This window comes from Calonectris borealis, chromosome 21 (genome assembly GCF_964195595.1).
Source record: "Calonectris borealis chromosome 21, bCalBor7.hap1.2, whole genome shotgun sequence".
In the NCBI taxonomy this organism is placed as follows: Eukaryota; Metazoa; Chordata; class Aves; order Procellariiformes; family Procellariidae; genus Calonectris; species Calonectris borealis.
In genome coordinates, this window is record NC_134332.1 from 1,056,346 (window position 1) to 1,079,845 (window position 23,500).

At 50.8% G+C, this 23,500-nt stretch overlaps 1 protein-coding gene across 1 annotated transcript; it reads left to right on the forward strand.

The window, feature by feature from the left end:
- The first annotated feature begins 4,891 nt into the window (after positions 1 to 4,891).
- Positions 4,892 to 23,477, forward strand: LOC142091563 (cholesterol 7-desaturase nvd-like). The gene is given in 16 exon segments (XM_075170998.1): positions 4,892 to 5,018; positions 6,386 to 6,488; positions 7,760 to 7,775; positions 9,695 to 10,081; positions 10,083 to 10,208; positions 10,336 to 10,402; positions 13,412 to 13,450; positions 13,453 to 13,578; positions 13,581 to 13,595; positions 16,137 to 16,238; positions 16,241 to 16,302; positions 18,819 to 18,852; positions 18,855 to 18,943; positions 19,213 to 19,332; positions 21,108 to 21,284; positions 23,409 to 23,477. Coding segments are annotated over 16 exon segments (1,659 nt in total).
- Positions 23,478 to 23,500: the final 23 nt, after the last annotated feature.

Below are 23,500 nucleotides of genomic sequence, written 5' to 3' on the forward strand. Positions count from 1 at the left end.
CACATTACTCCGGGGTATGACCTTAAGACTTGTCTGCTGAGGAGGTTTCTTGGGGTTCTCTTTATCTATCTGCTCCTGGGCTACCATTAGCCTCCCCAAAGAAAATGGAAGCACAGCAGCTAGTGGCCAACAGCTGGAGGACAGTCCAGCTCCATGGCTGAAAGGGATTGAGTTTCACTCCTGGACCATGTCTCTCTCCTTCCAGGGCCAGAGGGGTGAGGTGACCAGAACAGCACATTGCTCCCCAGAGCTGCCGCTTCGACCTTTTTGGAAAAAACAAAGGGGTTGCAGAGAGCGACAGGGTGTTGCTTTGTAAGTGCATGGGACAAGTGCCATCAGCCAGCCCACTGTACGCCAGCCAAGAAGAGAGCAGGCTGAGCACTGCAGAAGAAAAATCACCAGAGATATTTTTACATCAGCCATTTCTAGGGTATTGCCACAGCCCACCTCTGCGCTTGCTTGCAACGTGAGTTGAAGCAGAATTTTTTTCCTCCAACACAAATTTTCTCACTGGCATCTCTGAAGTGCAAGTTGCCATGGAAACCATTTTGTCTGTGTCCCACATTGCCCACATGCACTCGGAAGAAGCTGCAGAAGCAAAATGGCCGTTGTGTAATGCTGCAGGGTCTCAGCATACAAGGAGCTGCTGTGCTACACAGCACCCTTCCAGCTATGAGACCCTCTCAGAGAAGCTGCGGACAATTGCTTGGGAAAGCAATGAAAGCCATGGTGGTTATGATGTGCTCCGTGAGAGAAGGAAAATGGCCCCACCTCATCTTAACTCTTGCAGTGCTTTGCGTGGAGCTCCACACCGATCCGGCTGTGCTCTCAGCACAGACTTCCAGGCACGCTTTAGATTTTTCAGTGTCACTGTGTCATTCCTACTCCTCCACACAAGGAGATGAGGGTACCACTCATGTGGTGTGGCTCTGTCCACCCCTGTGGCTCTGTCCACCCTGAGGGGCCTGAGCGCTGTCTTGAAGGGACAAAGGGTGCAAGTTAGAGTTGCATCCATACCCTTAGACTGCACACATTTGACTTCAGCCCGGCTTCTGCCTACCAGGTACATTTGCAGTAGGTTGTTTGGGAAGTAACTGTTTGGGAGTGGGCTATACAGACCCGGACCCTGGTGGGTGTGATGGCAGTAGAATAACAAAGGCAAGACCTGGCCACAGCAGGTGACATAGCACAGAAGATGAAGGAAAAAGGCAGGCTTTGAAACATTATTTGGCTTGCTCACATTGGAGTGCAAAATGTTTTTCCTCATTATCTGGCGTTCCCTGTAGGGAGAAAAAGGAGCTCCTCCTGTGTCGCCCATGAGTCTCGGATGTTCATGCTTAGGAGTCAGGGTCTTCCCTCTGTGCCTCCATTCGGTTTTTTGTCTCCAGAGACTCTTGTTCCTGGCACTGTTGCAGAGATCTGAGAAACGCCTGCTTCCCTCGCAGGTCATGCCTCCCACCGGGCCGTGTTGTCCTGGCATCAGGAACAGCCCAGATCACAACCTCCAGCAGCCAGGCTCAGCCAGCACAGACGTTGTCACCGCACGACTTCCACTCTTGCTGTGTCCTCAGGCTCTTTGATCATCTGAAGGCAATGGGTGCATGCAGGGTTTTCCCAGGGTGGGAGCTGTGTAAATGGCAGGTACAACTGCATCCACCAGCTGATCCTTGTGAGGACTCCGTAGTGAGCAAAGGTCTTTGCTTTTCCTGTCGCTGCCTCCTGGCATATCATGGCAACCTTCTTAGCCATGGTTTGGCACAAGAACTTAACACAGTTGCCTGTTAGCAATCAGCATGTGCATAGTGTGATCCTGCTCTTTATGTCTGGCACCTTCTGGATGCAGGGGAGTTGGACAAGAGCATGGGACTGATGCTTGTGTGGTGTCCTGTTGCCTGTATGGTGTAATTCCTCTAGTGGCTAGAGTAAGTCAGCATAAAACCTAGAGACTTCGGGGGAGCAGCACTGAACCCAGCTGGAAATTTCATCTGCCTTGTGGTGGAAGTCCCAGTGGTGGAAAAGATAATATGGAATTTCATAAAAGAGGAAATCAAGCACTAGGAATATGTGATTTGTGCCAGTCATCATGGAGCTGCCAAAGCAACTGAATTCTTCTTTTGAGAAAGTTAAAATTTAACTGATAGCAGTAACCACACAGCTATAACACAGGCTATGGAAATGCATTTTACATACAGCTGCAAGACATAAGAGTGGTTTAATCTAAGATGTAAAACTAAGTGAAGTGCATACTGGGTGGCCATGGCAGATCTCTAAGAGCAGTTGTTAGTGAAGAACTGCAATGGGTTGGAGGTATTCCTACAGGTATGAAAGGATTTGCTGTCTGTGAGATAGCAAATAATGATGCCGAATAATTTGGATTGTTTGATAAACAGAGTACTGAAACATATTTTAAGACAGTCAGTGCACAGCCATGTAAGTAGAAGCAAGTATTATTGGTCCTGCCCTTATGACAGGACTGCAGATGCAGTGGAAACATCGACTGGAAAGGTGTCTCTAATATTGACCAGGGGGTCACAGATCATGGATTTCAAAACAAAAAGGAGGCAGCTGTCCTTGGATGTGCCCCTGAGGGGTCAGAGCAGCAGCCGGCAGTGGCTTGAGCCTCTGTAGGAAGCACTGGGAAATCCTGGTTGGGAAAGCTGCCCACAGACTTGGGGATCATGTTCTTTACACAGAGGCTGAAAAAATGGAGAAAAGGGCCCCTGAGAATATTCGGAGAAAAACTCCTCATGAGTTGCCACAGAAGAGGTGAGAGTGGATGAAGGTGGAGTGTCCTGCCTGCGGTATCAGGCGTTGCCTACAAGAAGCAATGACAGATGACTGCCTCTGCGCAGATCCTTCCCCAGGGGCTCTGAGCACTGGCGAAGCTGTTTCCAGAGTCGCTCCCTCAATGCAAGCCAGCTCCAGTGCAGCTGGGGTAGGCAGCATGGTGAATCTAGAAGAAGGCTTCTCTGATGCCCTGCAACCCTCCCCTCCTCGCACAGTCTCCATGCCATGGCCAGAGCCTCCTACCCACCTTCATCACATCTCCTGTTCCTATTGCTGGGGCATCTGGACACCTCCTGGGGGAGTCCCATGCTCTGGGTACCCTGCAGGCAGAGGAAACCCACCCTTGGTGGGTGGCTCTCTGCTGCGTGACCATCGGCTTGGGACGGGGACAGAGAACAGCACTAAACCCCAGGTGAGGTCGAGGTGGGCAATGGGTGGTGGCGGGCAGCAGGCAGGCATGATGGACAAGGAAGGGGTGCAGGGACCCCCTGCAGCTCCTCACCACCTGCCTGGAGGCTGGGGCAGTGCGCTCCCCACCGTCAGGCCACTGGGGGATGTGATTTGTGTGAGCAGCTGGGACGCAGCAGGAGGACGTCCTTGTCACAGAGTCTGCCATCCAGTCAGACAGACAGGCAACGGTTGGCGTCTGCAGAGAGTAAGGTGCCCAAAGGCGTTATTTCTGTGTGGGGGAGCTGCAGGCAGCAATGGGGTGGAGACCAAGGTGAAAGTGCCTGGGCAGCCGTTTGGCCTGAGCTGTTGCTGTGGTACGTTCTGGCCCTGTCTCCACCTCTTTTCCAGATGGTACCCTGTAGTATCAGGGTATGGTACTGCAGTCCCTAAGCAGGTCTATGCTCTCCCTAAATGCTTTCTCAGCCAAGAGAGACTCAGCCCAGCCAACTCTGCAATTCAGATGCAGCTGGTGGAGTCACCAGGCGGCACAGCGCTGGTGCAGCACAAAGCTGGCCTGCTATGGGCATCTGTGTTTGCTCAGGTCTCCCCACTGGGCACGAGCTCTAGGGCTCCGAGGGCCTTTGCCACTCTCCCGAGCACAGTGTGTGTCACCTCTGGAGTCCCTGTCATCACAGAAAGAAGCTGCAGCAGCACCCTATGCCAACTGATGAGAATTGAGGTATCTCTCCCCCCTCCACTGTCAGGTTACTGCATCACTGCATCACCCATGCACAGGAGCATTCCCACCATCCACCAGCGCTTTGCTTTCGTCCACGGCAGCTGGGCATTCACAAGGCTGGGGGGAGTTAAAACAAGATGCAAGCAGTTAGGCTAGCTTTTGGATACCAAGAGGTTCCTGAGTGGGCAGGGAGATATTCAGGTGACTGGTAAGAGGATGGAACGTGGAACATCTATGGCCAGAGGCAAAGATGGTGAGAAACACAGAAACAGCTTCTGTGAAATCAGAAGGAACTGAATGCACAGAAACACCCAGTCAGATGTGCAGTAGGAATAGGTGGGAATTTCCACTGGAATAATTTTCTAAGGGAAAACCAGCATTCACATGTTTGAAATGCTCTGTAGGGAAACTTTCATTTTGACAAAATTCCCATTTTCTGCTGGAAAACCAGCCAAGAGGTGGTTGCCTTACATTGTGCCCCAGGAGATGGGACAACTTGTCCTCAGGGACTTCCAGCCCCCTGGGACTGCTGCATAGCAGAGGCTGGAAAGGAGCCCAGAGAGATCAGTCACTGCTTGGGGGCTTCCTGCACATCTTTACCTCGGAGGACACTGGAGCCTGGGCCCAGGTAATGCAGTGATGCAGTCACCAGTGCAGAGTGGCTGGAGATGGAGCACGCTGGGAAACATCAGCCCCCATGCAGCCCTGGGTGCTCCCCAACATGCACCGCCCACTACGCTGGAGCTCAGTCCAACAGCTTGGGTGTCCGTGGTAAAGCTTGTTGGGATGTGGCTGCCTTGCTTCGCAAGGTAGAGCTGACATCCAGGGCTGTCAGATTCACTTCATCTCCTTTATCTCCAGGGACTCTCTGGGAGTACTGGGACACCGGAGTCTGCTGTTGCACCAATAACCTGCAGCCCTGCTCATTGCAAGATGCGGTGGGGTGTGCCTGTGCAGCACCTTGCTCAAGCAGGAATGGTCCCACCATTTGAAGAGGCTGGAGGCCCGCTGGAGGGGCCAAATTCCCTGGGAAAGGGGACATATGATCTTCTCCAGGTGGATGTGTCTCCCAGCAGAGTCCAGCTGGTTACAGGCTTCGCTGGTAGGCAGAGGTGCCCTGTCAAGTGGAGAGTGAGACCTCCGGGCATGCCCAACCTCTTTGGGCTGCGATGAAGCTGAAAAGAGGGAAGGAAAAGGGTGTCAGTGACAAATGAGGCACTCTGGAACTTGTAACCCTTCCAGAGACAGGTGTCCTCAAAGACAGGACATTGTTTTCACAGCGATGGGTGCAGAAACATGCAAGAGTTCCCACCTCTGAAACCTGCCTTTGGGAGGAGGCAGCAAACACCTCCTCAGCAGAGCATCCCCAAGCCTCCTGTCCCCCTCCCAGGAGCCCATCGCAGTGCTCAGAGCTCCCCTCGCATCCTGGGGCCCAGCTCTGCGCTGCCCCAGCCACTCGTGGATCTGTCCCCCTGTAGTGAGGGTGTCTAGGACACCTCAGTACTCAGTGCTTCATGCTGCTGCTGGGAAATCCTCATGTCTCTGCAACTGTTTCACTAGCTCAGGGGCTCCCCAGCCTGTGCAGCGCCCATGGGAATGCTCCCAACTTTGGGAGAACAGAAAAATTAGAGGGCTGGTTTCCAACCTGCCAGATGTGGCTTTCAAAGACAACAAACATGATAAATGAGGGGCGTACGGCCTCGGGAGTAGCTTTGGAGGTTGCTGAGCGAGCCAGGCAAAGCCAGAGCTGGCCCAGTGGTGCCAATACGGCACGCAGGGGCAGGAGCTGAGTGGCACCAGACTTTCTGCTGGACTCGACGTACCTCACCCCAGGAGCTGGCAGGCTGGAGCGTGGAGCCTGGTGTGCTCCAACGTGCACCAGAACACATAATTGGTGAGTTAGGGCTCAAACGCAAAATGCAGAGCACAGGAATGTGACAGCAAACCTGCCCCCTCGAGATCTGTGCCCTCCTGTCATGTGTGATTCGTATTTGCTAGAAGATCAAAACCTTGTTGCTGAGGACAGATAAAAAGATCAATTGCATAAGTTTTATTATGAAACCAGCCTAAAAACAAATAAAAACATGATGAGACAAGGCTTAAAAAGCACTCATTCTGAAGAAAACACTGTTTTTACCTCATGTCCTTCCCTGAAGGTATCTTTAATGTACTTGTAGGTCAGTGCATCTGGAAGGCAAAACACACAGTCTCAAGGTGGCCTTCCTGGAAAGACACAGGTAGGGTTATCTGGTGAAAAACGTCATTGAAAGCCTCTGTGGCCAACAACTTCTCCAAGGCTTCATCCTACTCCTGCAATCCTGTGAATTGCCCTTTACTTCCCATTTCAGTTGCCATGTCAAGTCTCAGCCCTGACCTAATGCAGAGATGTGCTAGAAAGTCCCAGCCAGTTTAAGGATTTCTAGTATTTGCTAAACACCACGTTTCTCCTTTACTTGTTTTTCTATATAGTTAATCTTCATGTTGTCAACCTCTTGAAGCCGATGAATCCTCTCTACCATGACCACTGCTCCTGTATGTGTCAAACCTGGGGAGTGAAGCTTTTCAGCCTTAGGTGAGCAAACTCAGAAACGTTTGAAATTGAGGTTTTGTGCATCGTGAAAGGCATTCAGCATTTGTAACCATAGGCACTTCGAACCCCAAACAAATGCTTTAGTATAGCTAAGGTTGCTATGTACCAGTCAAAAGACTCTCAGTATATCCTAAAAATAAATACAGAGACAATAGCCCACAGAAGCCACAGTTACCTCACCAATGCTTAATTACATTCGGTTTACATAATTTACAGAAACATTTAGTGCTTCTTGAACTTAAATGTCCTAACTTCCTCGTTTTCTGTTTCCTAGCTGCCTTGGGATGGTCCTCTGCAGGTCATTGCCCAGCTTTGCCTGAGAAGTTAAGAACGAGAAGGAAATCTCTGCATTGGACTTGATTTTCCCTTCTCGCATGGGGCGTGCTTCATCCCAATGCTGCCCATCCCCAGCACCCTTCAGCCAGGCACCCCAGAAAGCAGGAGGACACAAGGTAGAGCCACACGCCCTGTGTGTGGAGGTTCTGCATCACTCAACAAGCTGCCGGGTGCTCCTGCCATCACCCCACTCAGGAACTGCCAGCGCCCTGTCCTGGGCCCATGATACCCATCTGTAACTGCCTCTTGCACTCCACCTCTAACACCCAGGGCTTCTGGGCAACCTTCATACATCAAAGGCTGTTTCACTTCTGTTCCCTGCCCCAACCCATGCCCGGGGAAGCAGAGGTTCCCACAGTGCCACACCAGACATGCCCTGAATAACTCTCGATGCTTCATCAGTGGTGGTGAATGCTTCATCAGGGAACCACCCCTGTGTGTCCCACCAGGGATGCTGTGGGTGCCCTGGCCCTCCTGTTTGCACCTGTAAGATGTCTTGGAAGAAAGATGTTTAAGATATCTGGGGAAAAAGAGCAGAGCAACTGGGGTGAATCTTCATAAAGGTTCTGACCAAGCAGTTCTTGGACTGAGCCCTTCCTCCCCGTGGAGGTAGCTATTGCTGCTGGGTTTATGCAGCAACACCCTGGGGCTCTCCATGTCTCCCATTTGTCCTTTCATCTTCTGATTTCCTTCTCGTGTGACCCAGTTCTGCCCACTCATAAATTCCTTCAAACTTGGAAAAAGGGTCAAATATGAGTTTAAAAGGAAAGTGCTAGATTGAGACAAAGCCCGATCTAGTTCAGTGACTAGTAATGCATGGGTAAAAACACCTTCTGATTCTCAAGACTTCAAGTCTACTCTGTTCATGCCACTCCCTGCTTCTGATCACTCTCCTCCTTTCTCTGTATCTCCTCTAGGTTTACTCCATGCAAGGTGAGGTGGCCACCATTACATGCACCTTGCAGTAGACCAATGTGCAAATGTTTTTTTGCTCTGTTCCCAATTACACTCCTAATTATTTTTGAAGGAGGGCTGTTATGCCTGAAAGCTTGTCAACTTTTTTCCAGCTGTATCAGCTCATCTAATAGAAAATATTATTGTCCTCTACGGACCTTGCTTCTTTTATATGCTTAGATCATCATGCCTACAAAAGCATTAATACTAATTATTCCTAACATTGCATTTGTCTTTTGAGCAGCGTAGACCAGTGAGCAGATGTATTTAACAGACCAAGTCAAGTAACGCTCAGATCTCTTTCTGAGTGCCAATTAACAGCTAACCCTCTCCTGTGGGTCTTCGCCACGCGCATTACATCTCACTGGCAGACACTGCTGTTTGCCTGCCAGTCACCGAGAGATTTGTAAGGCTTCTTTTGCAGTAGTTCACAGTCAACTTTACATTTTAGCATAGTGAATAATTTAGAATCATCTTAATCAGATGATTTAGACATCTGTTTATCCCATTTCCCAGGTTCTGCGGAAATAAATGCATACTACTCTCTGTTGTAACAGCTGAGCATCTATTCCTTTTCCTTGGTTCCTGTCTTCTCTCCAATTACAAAAGCAGAGTAGATCTTCCCTGCTACTTCAGGATTATTTAAGGACCAATATACCTTAGAAGAAGTGTCTTGAAAAGCCAAGTGAACAAAGTATGAACTTGTTCACCTCTTTGCTGACTCCTCAGATCTATTTGTGAGATGAGACTTCTCTGTGCAGACGGGGTGCTGACTCTTCCCCAACAAAGCACGTTCACTCCTGTGTCTCTCAACCCCTTCACTGCCGTGTCTAATGGATTTGCCCAGCACAGTACTGAGACTCATTGGTCTGCTGGTCCCCAAACCACCCATCAAGTCTCTGGTTTTGTGCAATGGATGTATTTATTATGTGCTTTTATGCTCTTAGTAAGTGGCTCTTGAAAATCCCTCTTTGACCTGCCTTATTTTGACTTGATCCTTCACTTGCCAGAACTGCTGCGGTCTTCCCTTTCCCCAGGACTGGCAGCCTGTCCCTCTCTGAGGGATGTCTGTTTACTTCCAACTGTTGGGTTCAGTCTCCTGCGTAACTACACCGGCATTCTTCTCCTAGAACAGGTTTCCAATAGGTCCTATGTATATATTTACCTGAACCTTTCATGTGAGGTCTTCGAGCAATTCACCGTGTTTGAATTCACCCTTTTAGTTGCTCCTTTTGCTTCAGCCAGATGCTCCATTTCTGTGTACTTTTCCCTTTTCAATTGCTCAGTACTAGGGCGGGTATTTTGGGTTGCTGCTTCTCCTAGAAATCTCTGACTATATCTACATGACAGGTGGCTTTTCTACAGTTACCTCGTGAACCTGTGCAATTCTTCGGACTAAATCAAGCATTACTCCTCTGCCTCACTTTTCCAGCCAGCTGGCATGCTTAAATAGCCCAGCCCAGCCCAGGGCTTTGCCCTGATTTATCTTCTCTGCACAGAGGGGATCCAAGTCTCTTGTTACCCGTGTTTTCTGTGCTGGCACCTCTCTGAGCTGCTCTTGAACTCTGAGAGACCTGTCAGGGTCCTCTCAGGTGCCCGATGTCAAAGCCAGCCCCAACACCAGGTTTCTTCTTTCTAAGCACGGGGTAGCAGCTCAGGAGGATGCTGGGGTATTTATTGATCTAATTAACATATCTACTGGATTTAAGACCACTCTTTCAAGGAAGCATTATTTTTCCTTATGTGCAAGTGGAGTTCCCTTTGCTGCAGCTTGTGCTCGTTGCCTCTTCGCTGTGTGTCTTGGAGAAGAGCCTGGTTCCCCCCGCTCCGTAACCCCGAGCTGGCAGCAAGCTGCAGTTGGACACCCCCCAACCCCCAGTTTGCCTCCCTTTCCCCAGACGAAGCAAACCCCTCTCCCTCAGCCTCTCCTCGCCCCCCGACCCCCTCTGCTCAGCCCTGCCGCGGGTGCTGTGTCGCAGCCTCCCCGGGGCCGAGCAGAGGGGAGCCGCCTGCAGGCACCCGGGGATGCGAGGGGGGTCCCCGGGGTGGGGACTCCCGTGTCCCCCCCACCCACGGAGCCCTTCCCCGGGCGGGGCCGGCCGCGCTATGAAGGGCGGCGGCAGCGGGACCGGGCGCGCTGTGGGGAACGGGTGGTGCGGCGCGGTGCTGGTGGCGGCGGAGCCGGCGCGCTGCTGCTCTTCTTCCTCCTCCTCCTCCTCCTCCTCCTTCTCCTCCTCCTCTTCTTCTTCGTCCTGCTGCTGCTGGGCTGCTCCCGGCCGCTGGCGCTTACGGCGCGGCCCCAGGCAGGTGGGCTACTTGCCGGCCCCCGAGCTGAGCCGGAGGCAGGCTGCCCGCCGCCCCGCCGCCCCGCCGCCCCGCCGCCCCGCCGCCCCGCCGCCCCGCCGCCCCGCCGCCCCGCCGCCCCGCCGCCCCGCCGCCCCGCCGCCCCGCCGCCCCGCCGCCCCGCCGCCCCGCCGCCCCGCCGCCCCGCCGCCCCGCCGCCCCGCCGCCCCGCCGCCCCGCCGCCGCCCTACCCCAGCGCTGGTACCGCCTGCGCCGCTCCGCGCAGCTGCCCCCCGGCGCCGTCCGCAGCCTCGCCCTGCTCGGTGGGTGCCAGCCGCCGCACCCCCGACGGGCGCACCCGACCCCCGCCCGGGCAACGGGGGCGATGAGGCTCGGGATCCTGGCCGGTGTGCATCCCTGCCCGGGCAGGCAAGGGTGTCACAGCCTCATTCTCCCCAAAGACTGTGGAAGTGGGGTGAGAGCTGCTCCCATCTGCGGGGCAGCACGCGGCACTGCTGTCTGGGTGCTTGCTGCAGGGAAGCTGCTCAGACCCCAGCAGGGCTCCTGCGCAGGAAAGCCCCAGAGCGCATCCCCTGAGCCAAGTGCCCAGAACTGCACGGTGGCCTTGGGGCTCTTTATGGCCCATGTGCTATTCTTGCTACAATTGTCGTTTGATTTCCATAAAAGAAATAAGTTAATTTAATAGGAAAACATCAGTATGTAGCTGTTAATGCTCCATAACTATTCACCTGCAACAGAGTTTTTCGGTATATCTTAGGCCAGGGTACTGTCCTCCCAAGTGAAGCGACATCAGATTTGATGCATAAGCTGGAGCAAAGAAAGATCAGCTTCAACTCTGGTTCTGCAAAGGCTCAGGAGTCCTGGGTGAGCTTTTCGGACAGCCCAGCAAGGGTCTGGCCATGGACACTGCTTCAGATTTTCAAGGCAGAAGAGCTCCAGACTGCATGTATGAAGGTGGGACCTTCTTGTGGTAAAACCAGTGTGCAAAGCACCAGGCTGCAGGGCTGCTCCTTGGGGCACGTGGCTGGGGCCCCCTGGGCTCCAAGTGCTCTGCTCTGACTCGTCCAACGCTGCTGCTCTGTGTTGCCTGAACCTCAGGTCAGATGGAGAGGCAGGTTGGAGAGGGAGGAAGCTGCTGGTGCTTCAGAATGAATCCCTGTTACCTGGGGCAGGGGGAAGGACGTGCACCTCGAGTGCCTCCGCTCCCCTGCGGCTGCTGCCAGCAGATGTGTGAGAGCCTTCCAGAAGGACTGCAGGGACAACCTGAGAGCCAGGCGCCCTGGGTAAGGGGGGATCTCCGGGCACTGGAGTACAACAACTCATTTCTGCCAGATATCAGAAATAATCCTTCCTAGGCTTGAAGGCTGGGAAAGTTTGCAGGGTTTCCTTTTCTTTACCCAGACCACAAACCAACCAAGGAAAGTGGTTTTGGGTGGGATAGCTCACACTGTGTCGCTTGTCATCATTGTGGCTGGCTGGGCAAATACAGACAGAACCTGGCTCCCAAAGTGTAGTTTGGTCTTATCTCACCTGTTGAGCTTTAAGTTACAGCAACCGCTATAACAATCAGATTTCACAAGCTGATGAAATCTGAATACATATGTGCATAACCTGAAGCACAGTATGGAAGAGAGGACCTTGGAGCACCCTGGCCTTTAATTCAGTGACCGCATCTGTACGACCAGCCCCCAAGTACTTCTGAGCTCCCAGACCAACTGTGTCCCCTTCCAACCGGGAGATGACTTGAGGGGACACTGGAACAGGTCTAGCTTTGCTTTCAGGCCAGGTCACCGATGAGCAGCCCGTCTCCTCTGAGCTGCTGGCAGGGATGAGGGTGCTGGCAGGTCTGCAGTGCCGCAGCACCCACCAGCTTTCCAGTGCCGGGCCAGGAAAGCACCTGGCACCTATTCAGTCCCTCCAGGAAGAGCATTTATTCAGATAATGCTGTGACGTGCCATCAGCCATGGATGTTGCCTTGCACAGCAGTGCCATGAACAGACCGACGGTTATAGACCAGGTACTGTCTGTGACTCCATTTTAACAGTTTCTTGCTCAGCTAACGTGATGCTACCCCGGGGGTGGGGAGGACAAGGGCGATCCCAGAACGGAGCAGGGACAGATCCCAGCAGGGCAAACCTCCCAATGCTTCAGGGAGCACAAGGAATCAGGCCCAGCGATGGAGAAAAGCAAGTCCGAGTGCCGTGGCTACTCCAGCACCGACTCTCCACTCCCCGCGTGGAGCAGAGCAGAGTCAGGGGCTTCCCTTCGCTTCACCAGAAAACTCCCTTTTGCCGAGGAGGTGGCAGTGCTCTGGCTCGCAGCACCCGGCTGTCCCTGCCCGAGGAAGGGATTTGCTGCTGAGCTGCAGCGTGGATGGCTCTTGGAGTTCAAGAGCAAACAGATGAAGGGCTTCTTCTTCCAGCTACCGTTACCAGAAATTCCTGAAATGTGTGAGCCCGTGCGCTCTTCTCTACACCTCTCAGGCAAAAGGACGGGAACAGAGTTCTCTTTAAATGCAGCTATTGCTTTTCTCTGTGTATCTCTCCCTTAGCAAGGGAAGCGTCCTATATCTTTAAACATTTTTGTGAAGGCACTTTTTATCTTGCAGTGAAACAGGCTCGGGGAGCTCAAAAACCAGGGCTGAGGGTCAAAGCCATGAGGGTTTAGAGACGACCAGGAGAAATGATGCTCCCCCTGCCTGGGGCAAGGCAAAGCCCTTCCGCACGGACTTTTCTGCGCTTCAGCAGCCCCTTGGGACCCCGGGCAGCTGCCCGGCTCTGCGGGGTGCCAGCGTGCTGCCTGTGACACGCGGGGTGCGAGGGGCCGGGTGCCTGCTCGGGGAGGTCTTTTAAACCTGGGGAGCGAGCTGACGGCCACCACACCCTGGGCGTTTGCTGCAGCAGCGGCCATCCCAATTTTGCACGGCCTTTTTTGCAGGCAGCAAATGCCTCCTGCCTGCAGCCTGCCTGGCAGGCAGCTGCCCGGCCGCTCTCTCCTGCCCGCAGCCCGGGGCAGCAGCACCGGCCCCGGCTCTGGCAGCTGCCTGGTGCCACCTCGTGGTTAAAGAACTTCTCCAGAGCAACCCTACTTCTGTCCTGCCACTGCTCTTCCGCTAGAAAGGAAAGAAAACCTCCAGGATTAATTTTTAGCAGGGTTTTTCTGCATGTCTTTGCACAGGCAGATGCCTGCAACGTTGGGTAAAAGCACTGGTGGGTGCTGCCTGTTCAGCAGGGGCCGAGCAATCTGTCTCTCCCGACCCCCCTCACATGCGGGTGTTGGTTTTACAACCTCATAACCTCGCATTTCTGCAGCACAACAGCTCGCTGCGTTTCACACCCAGGATGGCCAAGCCTGGTGGTCGACACTTACTGAAGGGAACTCGGGGCTGAACTCGCTGCTGGCGGGCACATGGTGGGCAATTGCATCGAATGCCCGTTTCATGGCTGGCAGTTTCAAGAAGATGGAAAATGCACCCGCATTCATACGCTGAAAAAGGTGACCATCCCCCAAAACTGCAGAAAGCATCCACAGAAATGACAGTGCCCTGTGTGTCCTCATTAAAAGCTACTTCATTAGGGAAAAGTGGTCTTTATAATAACCCACCCTCCATCCTGCTCCCCTATTTCATGCAGCACCCTAATTTTCCTCCTGGGTTGTCCATGTTGGGGCAGAATGTTCCAGTGCCCTTTCCTATGTTAGGGCATAGGCATAGTCCCTTTCCTGGGACTTTAGCCAAGTTAAATAACCACCCTTCTTGATTTTGGTAGTCCTACAACTCCTGCATTCAGCAAGCAGGGTATAAAAGATTTTTAACTCTGAGTCATCCATTGCACCAGCAGAGATGGATCCTGAGGAGCTATTGGGTTGCAGGAATGATTCTGTACTCTATAGTGATAGCTTATACCACGTCAGTGCTTAAATCTGTCACATTAGCATGACAGAAAAGTTTCTCAATGGCAATTTTTTCTCCTTTTAAGGCTTGAAGGGAACTTTTGGTTAAATCCAGGAAAGCTCTTCGCATACACCTACCGTATAGATGTGATTTGCGTTGACTGTGTAGGAGGAGTATGTTACTTCAAGTTCACATGAACAATTACTTGATCTGGCTGCACTTAGTTTAAATCACCGATTCTAGATGTGGCTGAAACCAGCAAACAGACTTACTTGAGTTTTGCTTTGGCCTTTGCTTCTTAGTTATTTTCCTGAGATGTTCAACTTTCTCTGATTGGGATTGATTAGCAGCAAAAGTCAGTCTTTCTACTAAACAGACTATTTTTGCCAAAATGAAAGAAACATTCCAGCTTTATGGGATGAGATAAACAATTTATAGCTCTCACCAAACAGCAATTCCTTTTTTTTGTGTGTTATTTTCAGAAAAAAGATTAATACTGTATTTCTTTTCCCATATATACTCACTCAGGAGCTGCATTCAAATGAAAATTTGGTTCCAAGTAATAAGCAATGATGTGTTTCATCACAAAATGAGAATGAATATTCTGGATATATGCAAACGCTTGCCAAGATGCATTGTGTCATCTGAAACAGCTGTATTCAGAGTCATTGTTATCCGTAGTCATTCAAAGAACGAAACTGCAGACAGCTGCCCTGCTCCCAGTGCAGCCCAAATGGGTCAGGTTGATTCAAACAGATGTAGAAGCCATCTATGCTGTGCAGGTCACTTTGACGGAGAGGTGTTTTGGAGAGCTCAGATGGGCAGCTCCTCTGGCACCGGGCTTGCAGGGGACCAGCAGCCGGGTGGGAGAGCCACAGAGCCCAACCTGGTGCTAGACGAAGCTGGTGAAGGGCCTGGAGCACAAGTCTGATGGGGAGCGGCTGAGGGAACTGGGGGTGTTCAGCCTGGAGAAGAGGAGGCTGAGGGGAGACCTCATCGCGCTCTACAACTACCTGAAAGGAGGTTGTAGCGAGGTGGGGGTCGGTCTCTTCTCCCAAGTAACCAGCGATAGGACAAGAGGAAATGGTTTCAAGCTGCGCCGAGGGAGGTTTAGATTGGACATTAGGAGAAATTTCTTTACTGAAAGAGTGGTCAGGCCTTGGAACAGGCTGCCCAGGGAAGTGGTGGAGTCACCATCCCTGGAAGTATTTAAAAGACGTGTAGACGTGGTGTTTAGGGACATGGTTTAGTGGTGGACTTGGCAGTGTTAGGTTAATGGTTGGACTTGATGATCTTAAGGGTCTTCCAACCTAAATGATTCTATGATTCTATGATTCTATGTCTGCATGGGGGCAGATGAAGCCCTCTTTAAAATTTTATGAGATCATCCCACCCAAAGCACCAGATTTTTTCAATCGGAAATCACAGCGAAGGTCTCCTCCTGCCCCCTCTGATATCCATTGACTGAAAGAGAAACATAATTTCTCCTATTACTTCACCTCCCACGTGACTGTACAAGGCTGAATGATAAGGAAGTGCTATCTTCTGTGCTTGTTTGCAAATTAGAAAAAAAAGTAATGACGGCAAAAGCTTTCCAATGTAGTAGAAGCTACATTTTCTGACAATTGGGTAAATATAAAAGCCAAAATTCATTTCACTGGAAAGAGTGCAGATATATTCTTAAAGCAACACGATACCACAGTATTGTAACAGAATGACTTGAACTTGAGAGGTAGAGATGGCTTTTACTCTCTGCACATCTATAACTAAAAGCATCTCTTTTTAGCTCATTGAAACTTGAGGAGCATCCATTGATGCAGTCATTTACTTATTTGAAGAGTTTCAAGAGTAGTGAAAGAAGGCTTCAGAGCCGCCAGCCATTCTTCTTCCCTAAAATGGAAAAAAAATGCAAAACACCCAACTGAAATAAAACTGATTTAAGCAAACTCTGTTCTGTGAACGTCAGAAGCTGTTGTCCTTCTTCAGCAGCCTGAAGGCTGGCAAGTGCCGCCAGAGAGTCTGTGCCCCACGGATATCGCCCATAAAGACGATCTCTGAGCCGTGGTTCAGGACGAGGTGACCCTCAGCACCAGCATCAGCCGTGGAGGTGCCACTTTTAACTGAATCCTTTTTTTCCTCCGCAGTGCCAGATTTTGCAAGGGTCTGGACCTGGCCATCCTGCGAGGTGAACGGGATGCTGCTGCGCCGGTACCACTGCGAAGGGGTCGGTCCAACGTGGGCAGTGGAGATGCCACCGAAGAGTGGGTGTTCTGCGGGCAGACAGAGCGCTTGCTCGATGCGCACATCCAGGTAGGGAGCCCGGTCCCTCTGTGGGGCATGTCCACACCTGGGTCCTCTCCTATAGTCCAGTTCAGGGACATCTCCTCCCAGTTAACCCGTTTAGGGACATCTCCTCCCAATTAACCAGGCCCTGCCTGCGCCCAGCATCATCGCTGCTGCTGGCAGAGCTCAGACCTAGAAATACATCCCTGCGCCGTATACCGAGAGTACGGCACATATCCCCCAAACACGGATCGTGGGCTTCTTGATTAGAGAGCAGATGTTCTGGGTACTTAAAAGGAATCTGCTAATTTGCTTGGACTTGTAACTGATGTAATTTAAAAAAAGATTCTCTAAGAATTGCGGCACTTAGCATCAGGAGGCTTTTCAACTATCGATCACCGAAATGGAAACACGCGGTTATTTTGCTGTTAATCTTCATAATCACCACCACATGCTGACAAATGTGCCACGGAGAACAAAACGGCTGTTGCCTCCATCACCTCTCAGTGGAAATGAGGCTGGAGAAGGGGAACCGTTCTCTGGCACTAAAGAGAAGGGACCGCGGCCGTGGTCCTCGGAGGGAGCTGGGGGCAGCCGCGGGTGGAGGCTCCTCTGGGAGAGCGGTGGGAGGCAGCAGCAGTTTTGAAAATTGGCAATCCCTTGGGATTTTGGACCTTGGGAGATTTTTATATGCTTGCCACTGAGCAGAACACTTCTATTGTAAAAATCAGTGACAAAAATAACCCTTCATCTAAAGCGCGCTTCTCTCCAAAGGCAGCGCCTACCTGCTGACTAAATCACGACTAAGGTGAGTGGGTTAGAAAGAAATGAAGGATTATTAAAAGAAATGAAGAAGGTGTATGAGACACAGGAGATGCGGCTCTGGGAGTGGGCAGAGATGTGAGAAGCAGGGAGAATTTGGGAGATGGATGGGATAGTAATATTTATTGCGTGTCTGCTTTTCAGTGCAAGCCACTGAACACAGGTCAGTACTGGGGCCAGTCTGTGCTACTTGCCAAGCTGGTAGAAAGCTGGTGTATTTGAGTAATAAAGCAGTTAAAACCTCTCAAAAAGTGACATATTGTGGGCAGGCTGGTGGGGTTTAAGGGTTTTAAGATATGTGAAATCTAGTCTAGGAGCACAAACACAAAAATCCTTTATTCCTTGCAGTTATTACAGGACCAAAGGAAGGACTTGGAGTCCCAGCTTGGGTGGCTGCAGAAGTTAACATGCATAGACTTCTTTGAGCTTAAAATGAACTCTGAATTTTCTGAGCCCAGAGAGTTGTGGTCAACGGAGTTAAATCCAGTTGGCGGCCGGTCACGAGCGGTGTTCCCCAGGGCTCAGTGCTGGGGCCGGTCCTGTTCAATATCTTTATCAACAATCTGGACGAGGGGATTGAGTGCTCCCTCAGTCAGTTTGCAGATGACACCAAGCTGGGCAGGAGTGTTGATCTGCTGGAGGGTGGGAAGGCTCTGCAGAGGGACCTGGACAGGCTGGGTCGATGGGCTGAGGCCAATGTATGAGGTTCAACAAGGCCAAGTGCCGGGTCCTGCACTTCGGCCACAACAACCCCAGGCAACGCTACAGGCTTGGGGAAGAGTGGCTGGAAAGCTGCCCGGAGGAAAAGGACCTGGGGGTGCTGGTCGACAGCTGAACATGAGCCAGCAGTGTGCCCAGGTGGCCAAGAAGGCCAACGGCATCCTGGCCTGTATCAGAACTAGTGTGGCCAGCAGGAGTAGGGAGGTGATCGTGCCCCTGTACTCGGCACTGGTGAGGCCGCACCTCGAATCCTGTGTTCAGTTTTGGGCCCCTCACTACAAGAAGGACATGGAGGTGCTGGAGCGTGTCCAGAGAAGGGCAACGAAGCTGGTGAAGGGCCTGGAGCACAAGTCTGATGGGGAGCGGCTGAGGGAACTGGGGTGTTCAGTCTGGAGAAGAGGAGGCTGAGGGGAGACCTCATCGCGCTCTACAACTACCTGAAAGGAGGTTGTAGCGAGGTGGGTGTTGGTCTCTTCTCCCAAGTAACAGCGATAGGACGAGAGGAAATGGCCTCAAGTTGCGCCAAGGAAGGTTTAGACTGGACACCAGGAGAAATTTCTTTACTGAAAGAGTGATCAGGCCTTGGAACAGGCTGCCCAGGGAAGTGGTGGAGTCACCATCCCTGGAAGTATTTAAAAGACGTGTAGATGAGGCCCTTAGGGACATGGTGTAGAGGGCATGGTGGTGTTGGGTTGATGGTTGGACACGATGATCTTAGAGGTCTTTTCCAACCTGTATGATTCTATGATTCTATGATTATATGATTATATTATTCCTATACACTAGTTAAGGACTAGCCCCATGTCTGTGCTGAGGCCCCTTCCTCCGCTCACTCGGTTGCCTCTTGCTGTGCCATGTACCTGCGAGCATCTCTGCCGTGCTCGGATCGACGTGCTGGGCTGCACGGCAGCCACGCTGTGCTATTGCAATACTGCTATTAAGTACAGGCAGCTCGCACCCAAGTCCGCACTCGCCCACGGCAAATTGTTCCCCAATAGCAGGAAAACCCCAAGAACGCAGCCGCCAGGGCTCGCCTGGCTTTCTCCACAGACCAGCTATTCTGGGCAGATCTGATCTGAGATACACAAGGTCCAAGCTGTGGCATTTTATGAAGCACATCTGGTTGGCAAGACCCTAGCTCCCCTCTTAGCCATGAGGGGGTCGAAGTCTTTCAAACCAGGTCCCCTTTCTGCCTCAAAGCATCAGTCCCACCTCATCCCCTCTGCCGCATCCCCCCCTCTTCAGGTCCAGTCTCTTTTCTGTGTCTCTGAGGGTTTTAGCTGCACTCCCTCATCTGTCCTCATCTCTAGATGGTCTTCACCATCTTGCTGACGCCTCCCCTCAGTCTGTACTCTCCATCTCTTGGACTGAGCCGATCCTTCTCTACCCCTCCAGGCCAAGTGGCGGCCGGAGCCGGAGCCCAACGAGCATTGCTCCCGGCTGCTGGTTCAACACACCACAACCGTCTTCGGAAAGCACATCTCCTTGATGGATTTGATGGTTTCAGCCAGGCAGGTATGTCCCACGCTGGTGACCACCAGCACCCCGAGCTGAAGGGCTTTGTCACCCGAAAGGCTAAGTCAGTCCTTGCCCATCCTGCCCAGCGTAGCCTTTCCTACCGAGTGCATCAGACACACGGGCCAGAACCAGACACTGGCACTGGGGCTGCCCCACAGCTGGGCAGCACGGAGGAAAGGGAGGGTTCGCAAGGACTGCTGTGCCCACAAAACGACTTAAAAAAAGTAACTAGCTAGTACCTGAGCAAACACAGGTGACAACCCCAAGGGACCTTCACACCACATCGTCACAGCACTTTACAATGCAGAAGTCCATGGCGAACATGCCTGGGAAAGGCATAGAGAGCATTCAAGAAACATTTTGAGGATGTTGATCTGTGTGATCCAAAAAACTGAGGGTTTTTCAGACAACTTTCTGGAAAGCACAAAGATTTGTCGTTTATATTTACGCTAAAGAAATAAATTCATACGAATGTCAAGAGCTCCTTCTGCAATTAAAAGTTTGCTCATTTTCTTATTTTCTTCCTTTCTTGGGTTTGGTTTTTGTTTTGGAAACATGTTTGTTAACCACACTTCTCTCCCCTCTCCACTTCCAAAAAATCAGAACAGTGCATCTTGTAGCCCAAGGTCAGCCCTGAATGAGATAATAAAATACTTGACACAAATTGATAATCAAAGGAAAATAGAAATAATGCCTCTATACATGAATCAATGGGAACTAGATGTTCTCACTTTCATTTTTGGTTGGAGGGGGGTTTGATGAAATGGTAAGCTTGCCTAAAACTAGTAACTTTGTTCTAGTACGTTTTTGAAGGCATCTGACCTACTCCCATATTACAAATTCAGAACAATAGCAAAACAAGTCATGATACAAAACTTTGATAAGGGATAGATCTCGGTGTAATTAGGGAATTATCACAAAGTGGATGTTGATTGTATCTCTGTTCAATACTTAAATCCGTGCTATTTAGCACTGATATCAATGAACAAAGAGAAAAAAGACATTAAAATAACCTCACAAAGAGTTTGTACCCAACGAAACATAAAAGGACTAGTAAATAAAGTAGCCAAAAAAACCCAAAATATCTGCACTGCTTCGAAGAACCAAGTGTTATGACCATGCATCTGTGTCTCTGGATGCACGTTGAAGAGCAGAGAACAAGTACTTCATGTCATGCAAGATAAAAGGATGAACCTGATTTCAGCTAAAACCTAATGTGACTCCTGTAGCTGCAGAGGAGAAAGCCAGAGCAGGAGCAGGGATGTTGTATTACCTCCGTGTTGTATTGCAATCGCTGCTACTGAGATCGGAGCCCAGGACTGGTGTCAACAACCCAACACGGCTGTTGATGACCTGAAGGTAAGTCAGTGATGAACAACAAGACCAAGTGAAAATTTGGAAGCATTTCCTAGAAGATTAGATTTTAAACTTTTTGGGACCAGTAGAGCGCTGTAAACCCTCGTGAATTCCCATGGGCCCACAGCAAAGCCATCAGCCCTGACACAGCTGTGAATGTCCCAGGCCAGTACGGGCTGCGTGGCGCTGCTGGATTTCCCCTGGCCTGGGGAGCATTAACGGTTGGCAAGGTCTGTGACTCATGGCCCTGAGGCGTAGCTTGACTTTGTGCCTATTATCTGATGAAAGACAGAGTAAAGGGGAACTTGAGCACAGCCTAGGAGACATCTCAAGGAGGTCTCAAGCTGTGGGAGTTGCTGTACCAGAGGGCTGGACCACCATGGACTGTACCCTGAGGGTGCTCTGTGGCTCTGCAGGTGGGGCCAGGGCTGGTTTTCCTCATCTTTGAACAGGCTTTCCTGGGCCATGGGATCATCCTGCAGATGGTGACTCCCCTGGAGCTTCTCCTGCAGAATGTTGTCCACAAAATCTACTGCCAGGAGAACGTGCCGGCCATAATCTCCAAGTTCATCCTGAGAGCAGAGTGCATACAGGTAAGGCCTCTGAAGAAGAGCAGCCAGAGGTGGTCCCCTGGAGCTTGGTGGCCCAGAGGTGTGAGAAGGAAGAGCAGTTGCCCATGTGGGCTCAGATATATGTGGGAGCAAAGCACTCGTGGGCAAGATCCTTCCAGTGCTTGGTATGACCTTTCAGTTTTAGCAGCCCAGAGCTAAACTGGAGGTTTAGTAAAGCGGGTCCCTGCAGCCGCTCATCTGTCGAGGTGCTGTCCCTCTCCCGTGCCCGGGGAACGGGGGCGGAAGGATTAGGCAACCTCTCCCAAACTGCAGGAAGTCTCTAAGAGAACTAATAACCGCTCCTGGATTTCCAGCATCCCAGGTCGGTGATTTAAGATCATCCTATATCTCCTTCAGTGAGAACCGAGCCAAGAAATCCTGCTGTTAAATTCTCACAAGATTGGGCAACTCCTGACAGAGGTTTTCCAGGTCCTTACCTGAAAACATTTTATGTATTTCTTCACCAAACTCGAGGGAAATTTTTACAGGTACCTTTTGTACATTTATGTATAAAAATATTTCTGCCTGTGTGTGAACTAATAGTAAGTATAATCTGTAATTAAGTCGTGATTGTAGTAGACTCACCAAAACTTACGTCGTAAATATTAAGTTAATGATTAGGTGCTGCTAAAACTGTGAATGAACGCGAGACTGCTGCTAAACACATATAATCCCTTAGATATAAACCCTTAGACATAAGATGATTTTTCTTTATGTTTCATCCGTGTAGTAATAGCGTGAACCTTGCCATCGAACTCTGTTAAGTCGCACCTTTATCAATCCCTATTAAAATCACTTTCTGCCAATACCTTTGACGGCGATTCTTTGGGTGCCTCTCAACCCCTCCGTCGCGACGATTGCATGGCGTGGGTCAAGATGTGCTGTTCACCCACACGTCCAAGGGGGCGCGTGGCCACCACGCACGCCCATACACACACAGCATGGGGGCTTTACAACACACCGGGGCTGGGCTCCCCGCTCCTCACTGTGCTCCCGCACACGGGATCTCGGGGTGAATAAAACTTCAAGGAAGGCAAATTGTTGAAGATCAGATCAGAGATGGTGAGTTAAATCAGCTTTGCTAGATTCATCAGAAATTAGAGGAAACTATGGGATACCTCCAGCAGAGCCTGAATTCTGAGCTACCGTTTCCTTTATTACTAAGGCTAAAGTAGTTGTGTCCTGTTAAGGCAGCAATTAGAGAATCAAGAAATAAGGCAGGATTAGCTTAAGCCTCTTATGTTTCCATTTGCAATCTCATCCTTTTAACTGGGTATAGCAAAAAGGACAACTTAGTGCTGGGAGACGCCGGCATGCCAAGGAGCACTGTCCTCCAGTCTTCTATGCCTTTTGCCATACGTTATCCACTTTACATTTTTACATTTTCAAAGAAATCATAACTCCTATCTGGTTAGGATGTGAGGACATCTAGATCTTATTGTTTACTGAAATCACTTTTACATCAAATCTACTGCAAAGCTACAGCCATTCTTACTATGATATTCTGATAGTTGTATTTCTTATTATGGCTTATCTTCACGCTTGACTACTAGCCAAGAGAGTTTATCCAATTGCCAGACCGATCGTCATTCCATGTCTTTGGGTTTTGTTTTTCCCAAGTAACAAATTCCCTACAAATTTCCTAATTCTCAAGCAGTTATTTTTTGCTTGCCTTTTTTTGAGGGGGGTGAGGGGCAAGGTTAGAAAACCCCAAAGGATATCAAAACAGGTCAAAGAAAAGGATACATGAAGGGTGACGGACAATGTACCTTGGATTTTCCAGTGGTAGGCTTGGTCTCCTTCTCCTTTGAATCTTGGTCCATGTACTTGTTCCACCTGGGACAACTCCCTGGTCGTTTCTGGTTCGTTTGGAGGTCGGTCTTGGAGCTCCGAACAGCACCAGCAAGGTGCTCCCGCATGCAAACCTGCCAGTGATCCCCACTCACCATCACATCTTGGTGAGACAGGTTGATGCAGGTCAAGACTGACACAGCCTCCAAGCAAAGATTTCTGTGCCCCCTCATTTTGGCTACCATTACAAATAGCCGTCAAGGGCCTTGTCTTACGGAAAGGGGTGAGCCCGCTCAGTGCCTGCTCAACGCCCAGATGCCTCTTTTCTCCTGGGCTGAAAGCAAGTTCACAGGTGGATCTGCTGATACAGGTGAAAATCTCTGACCACGCTGGGCAGAAACACGGTA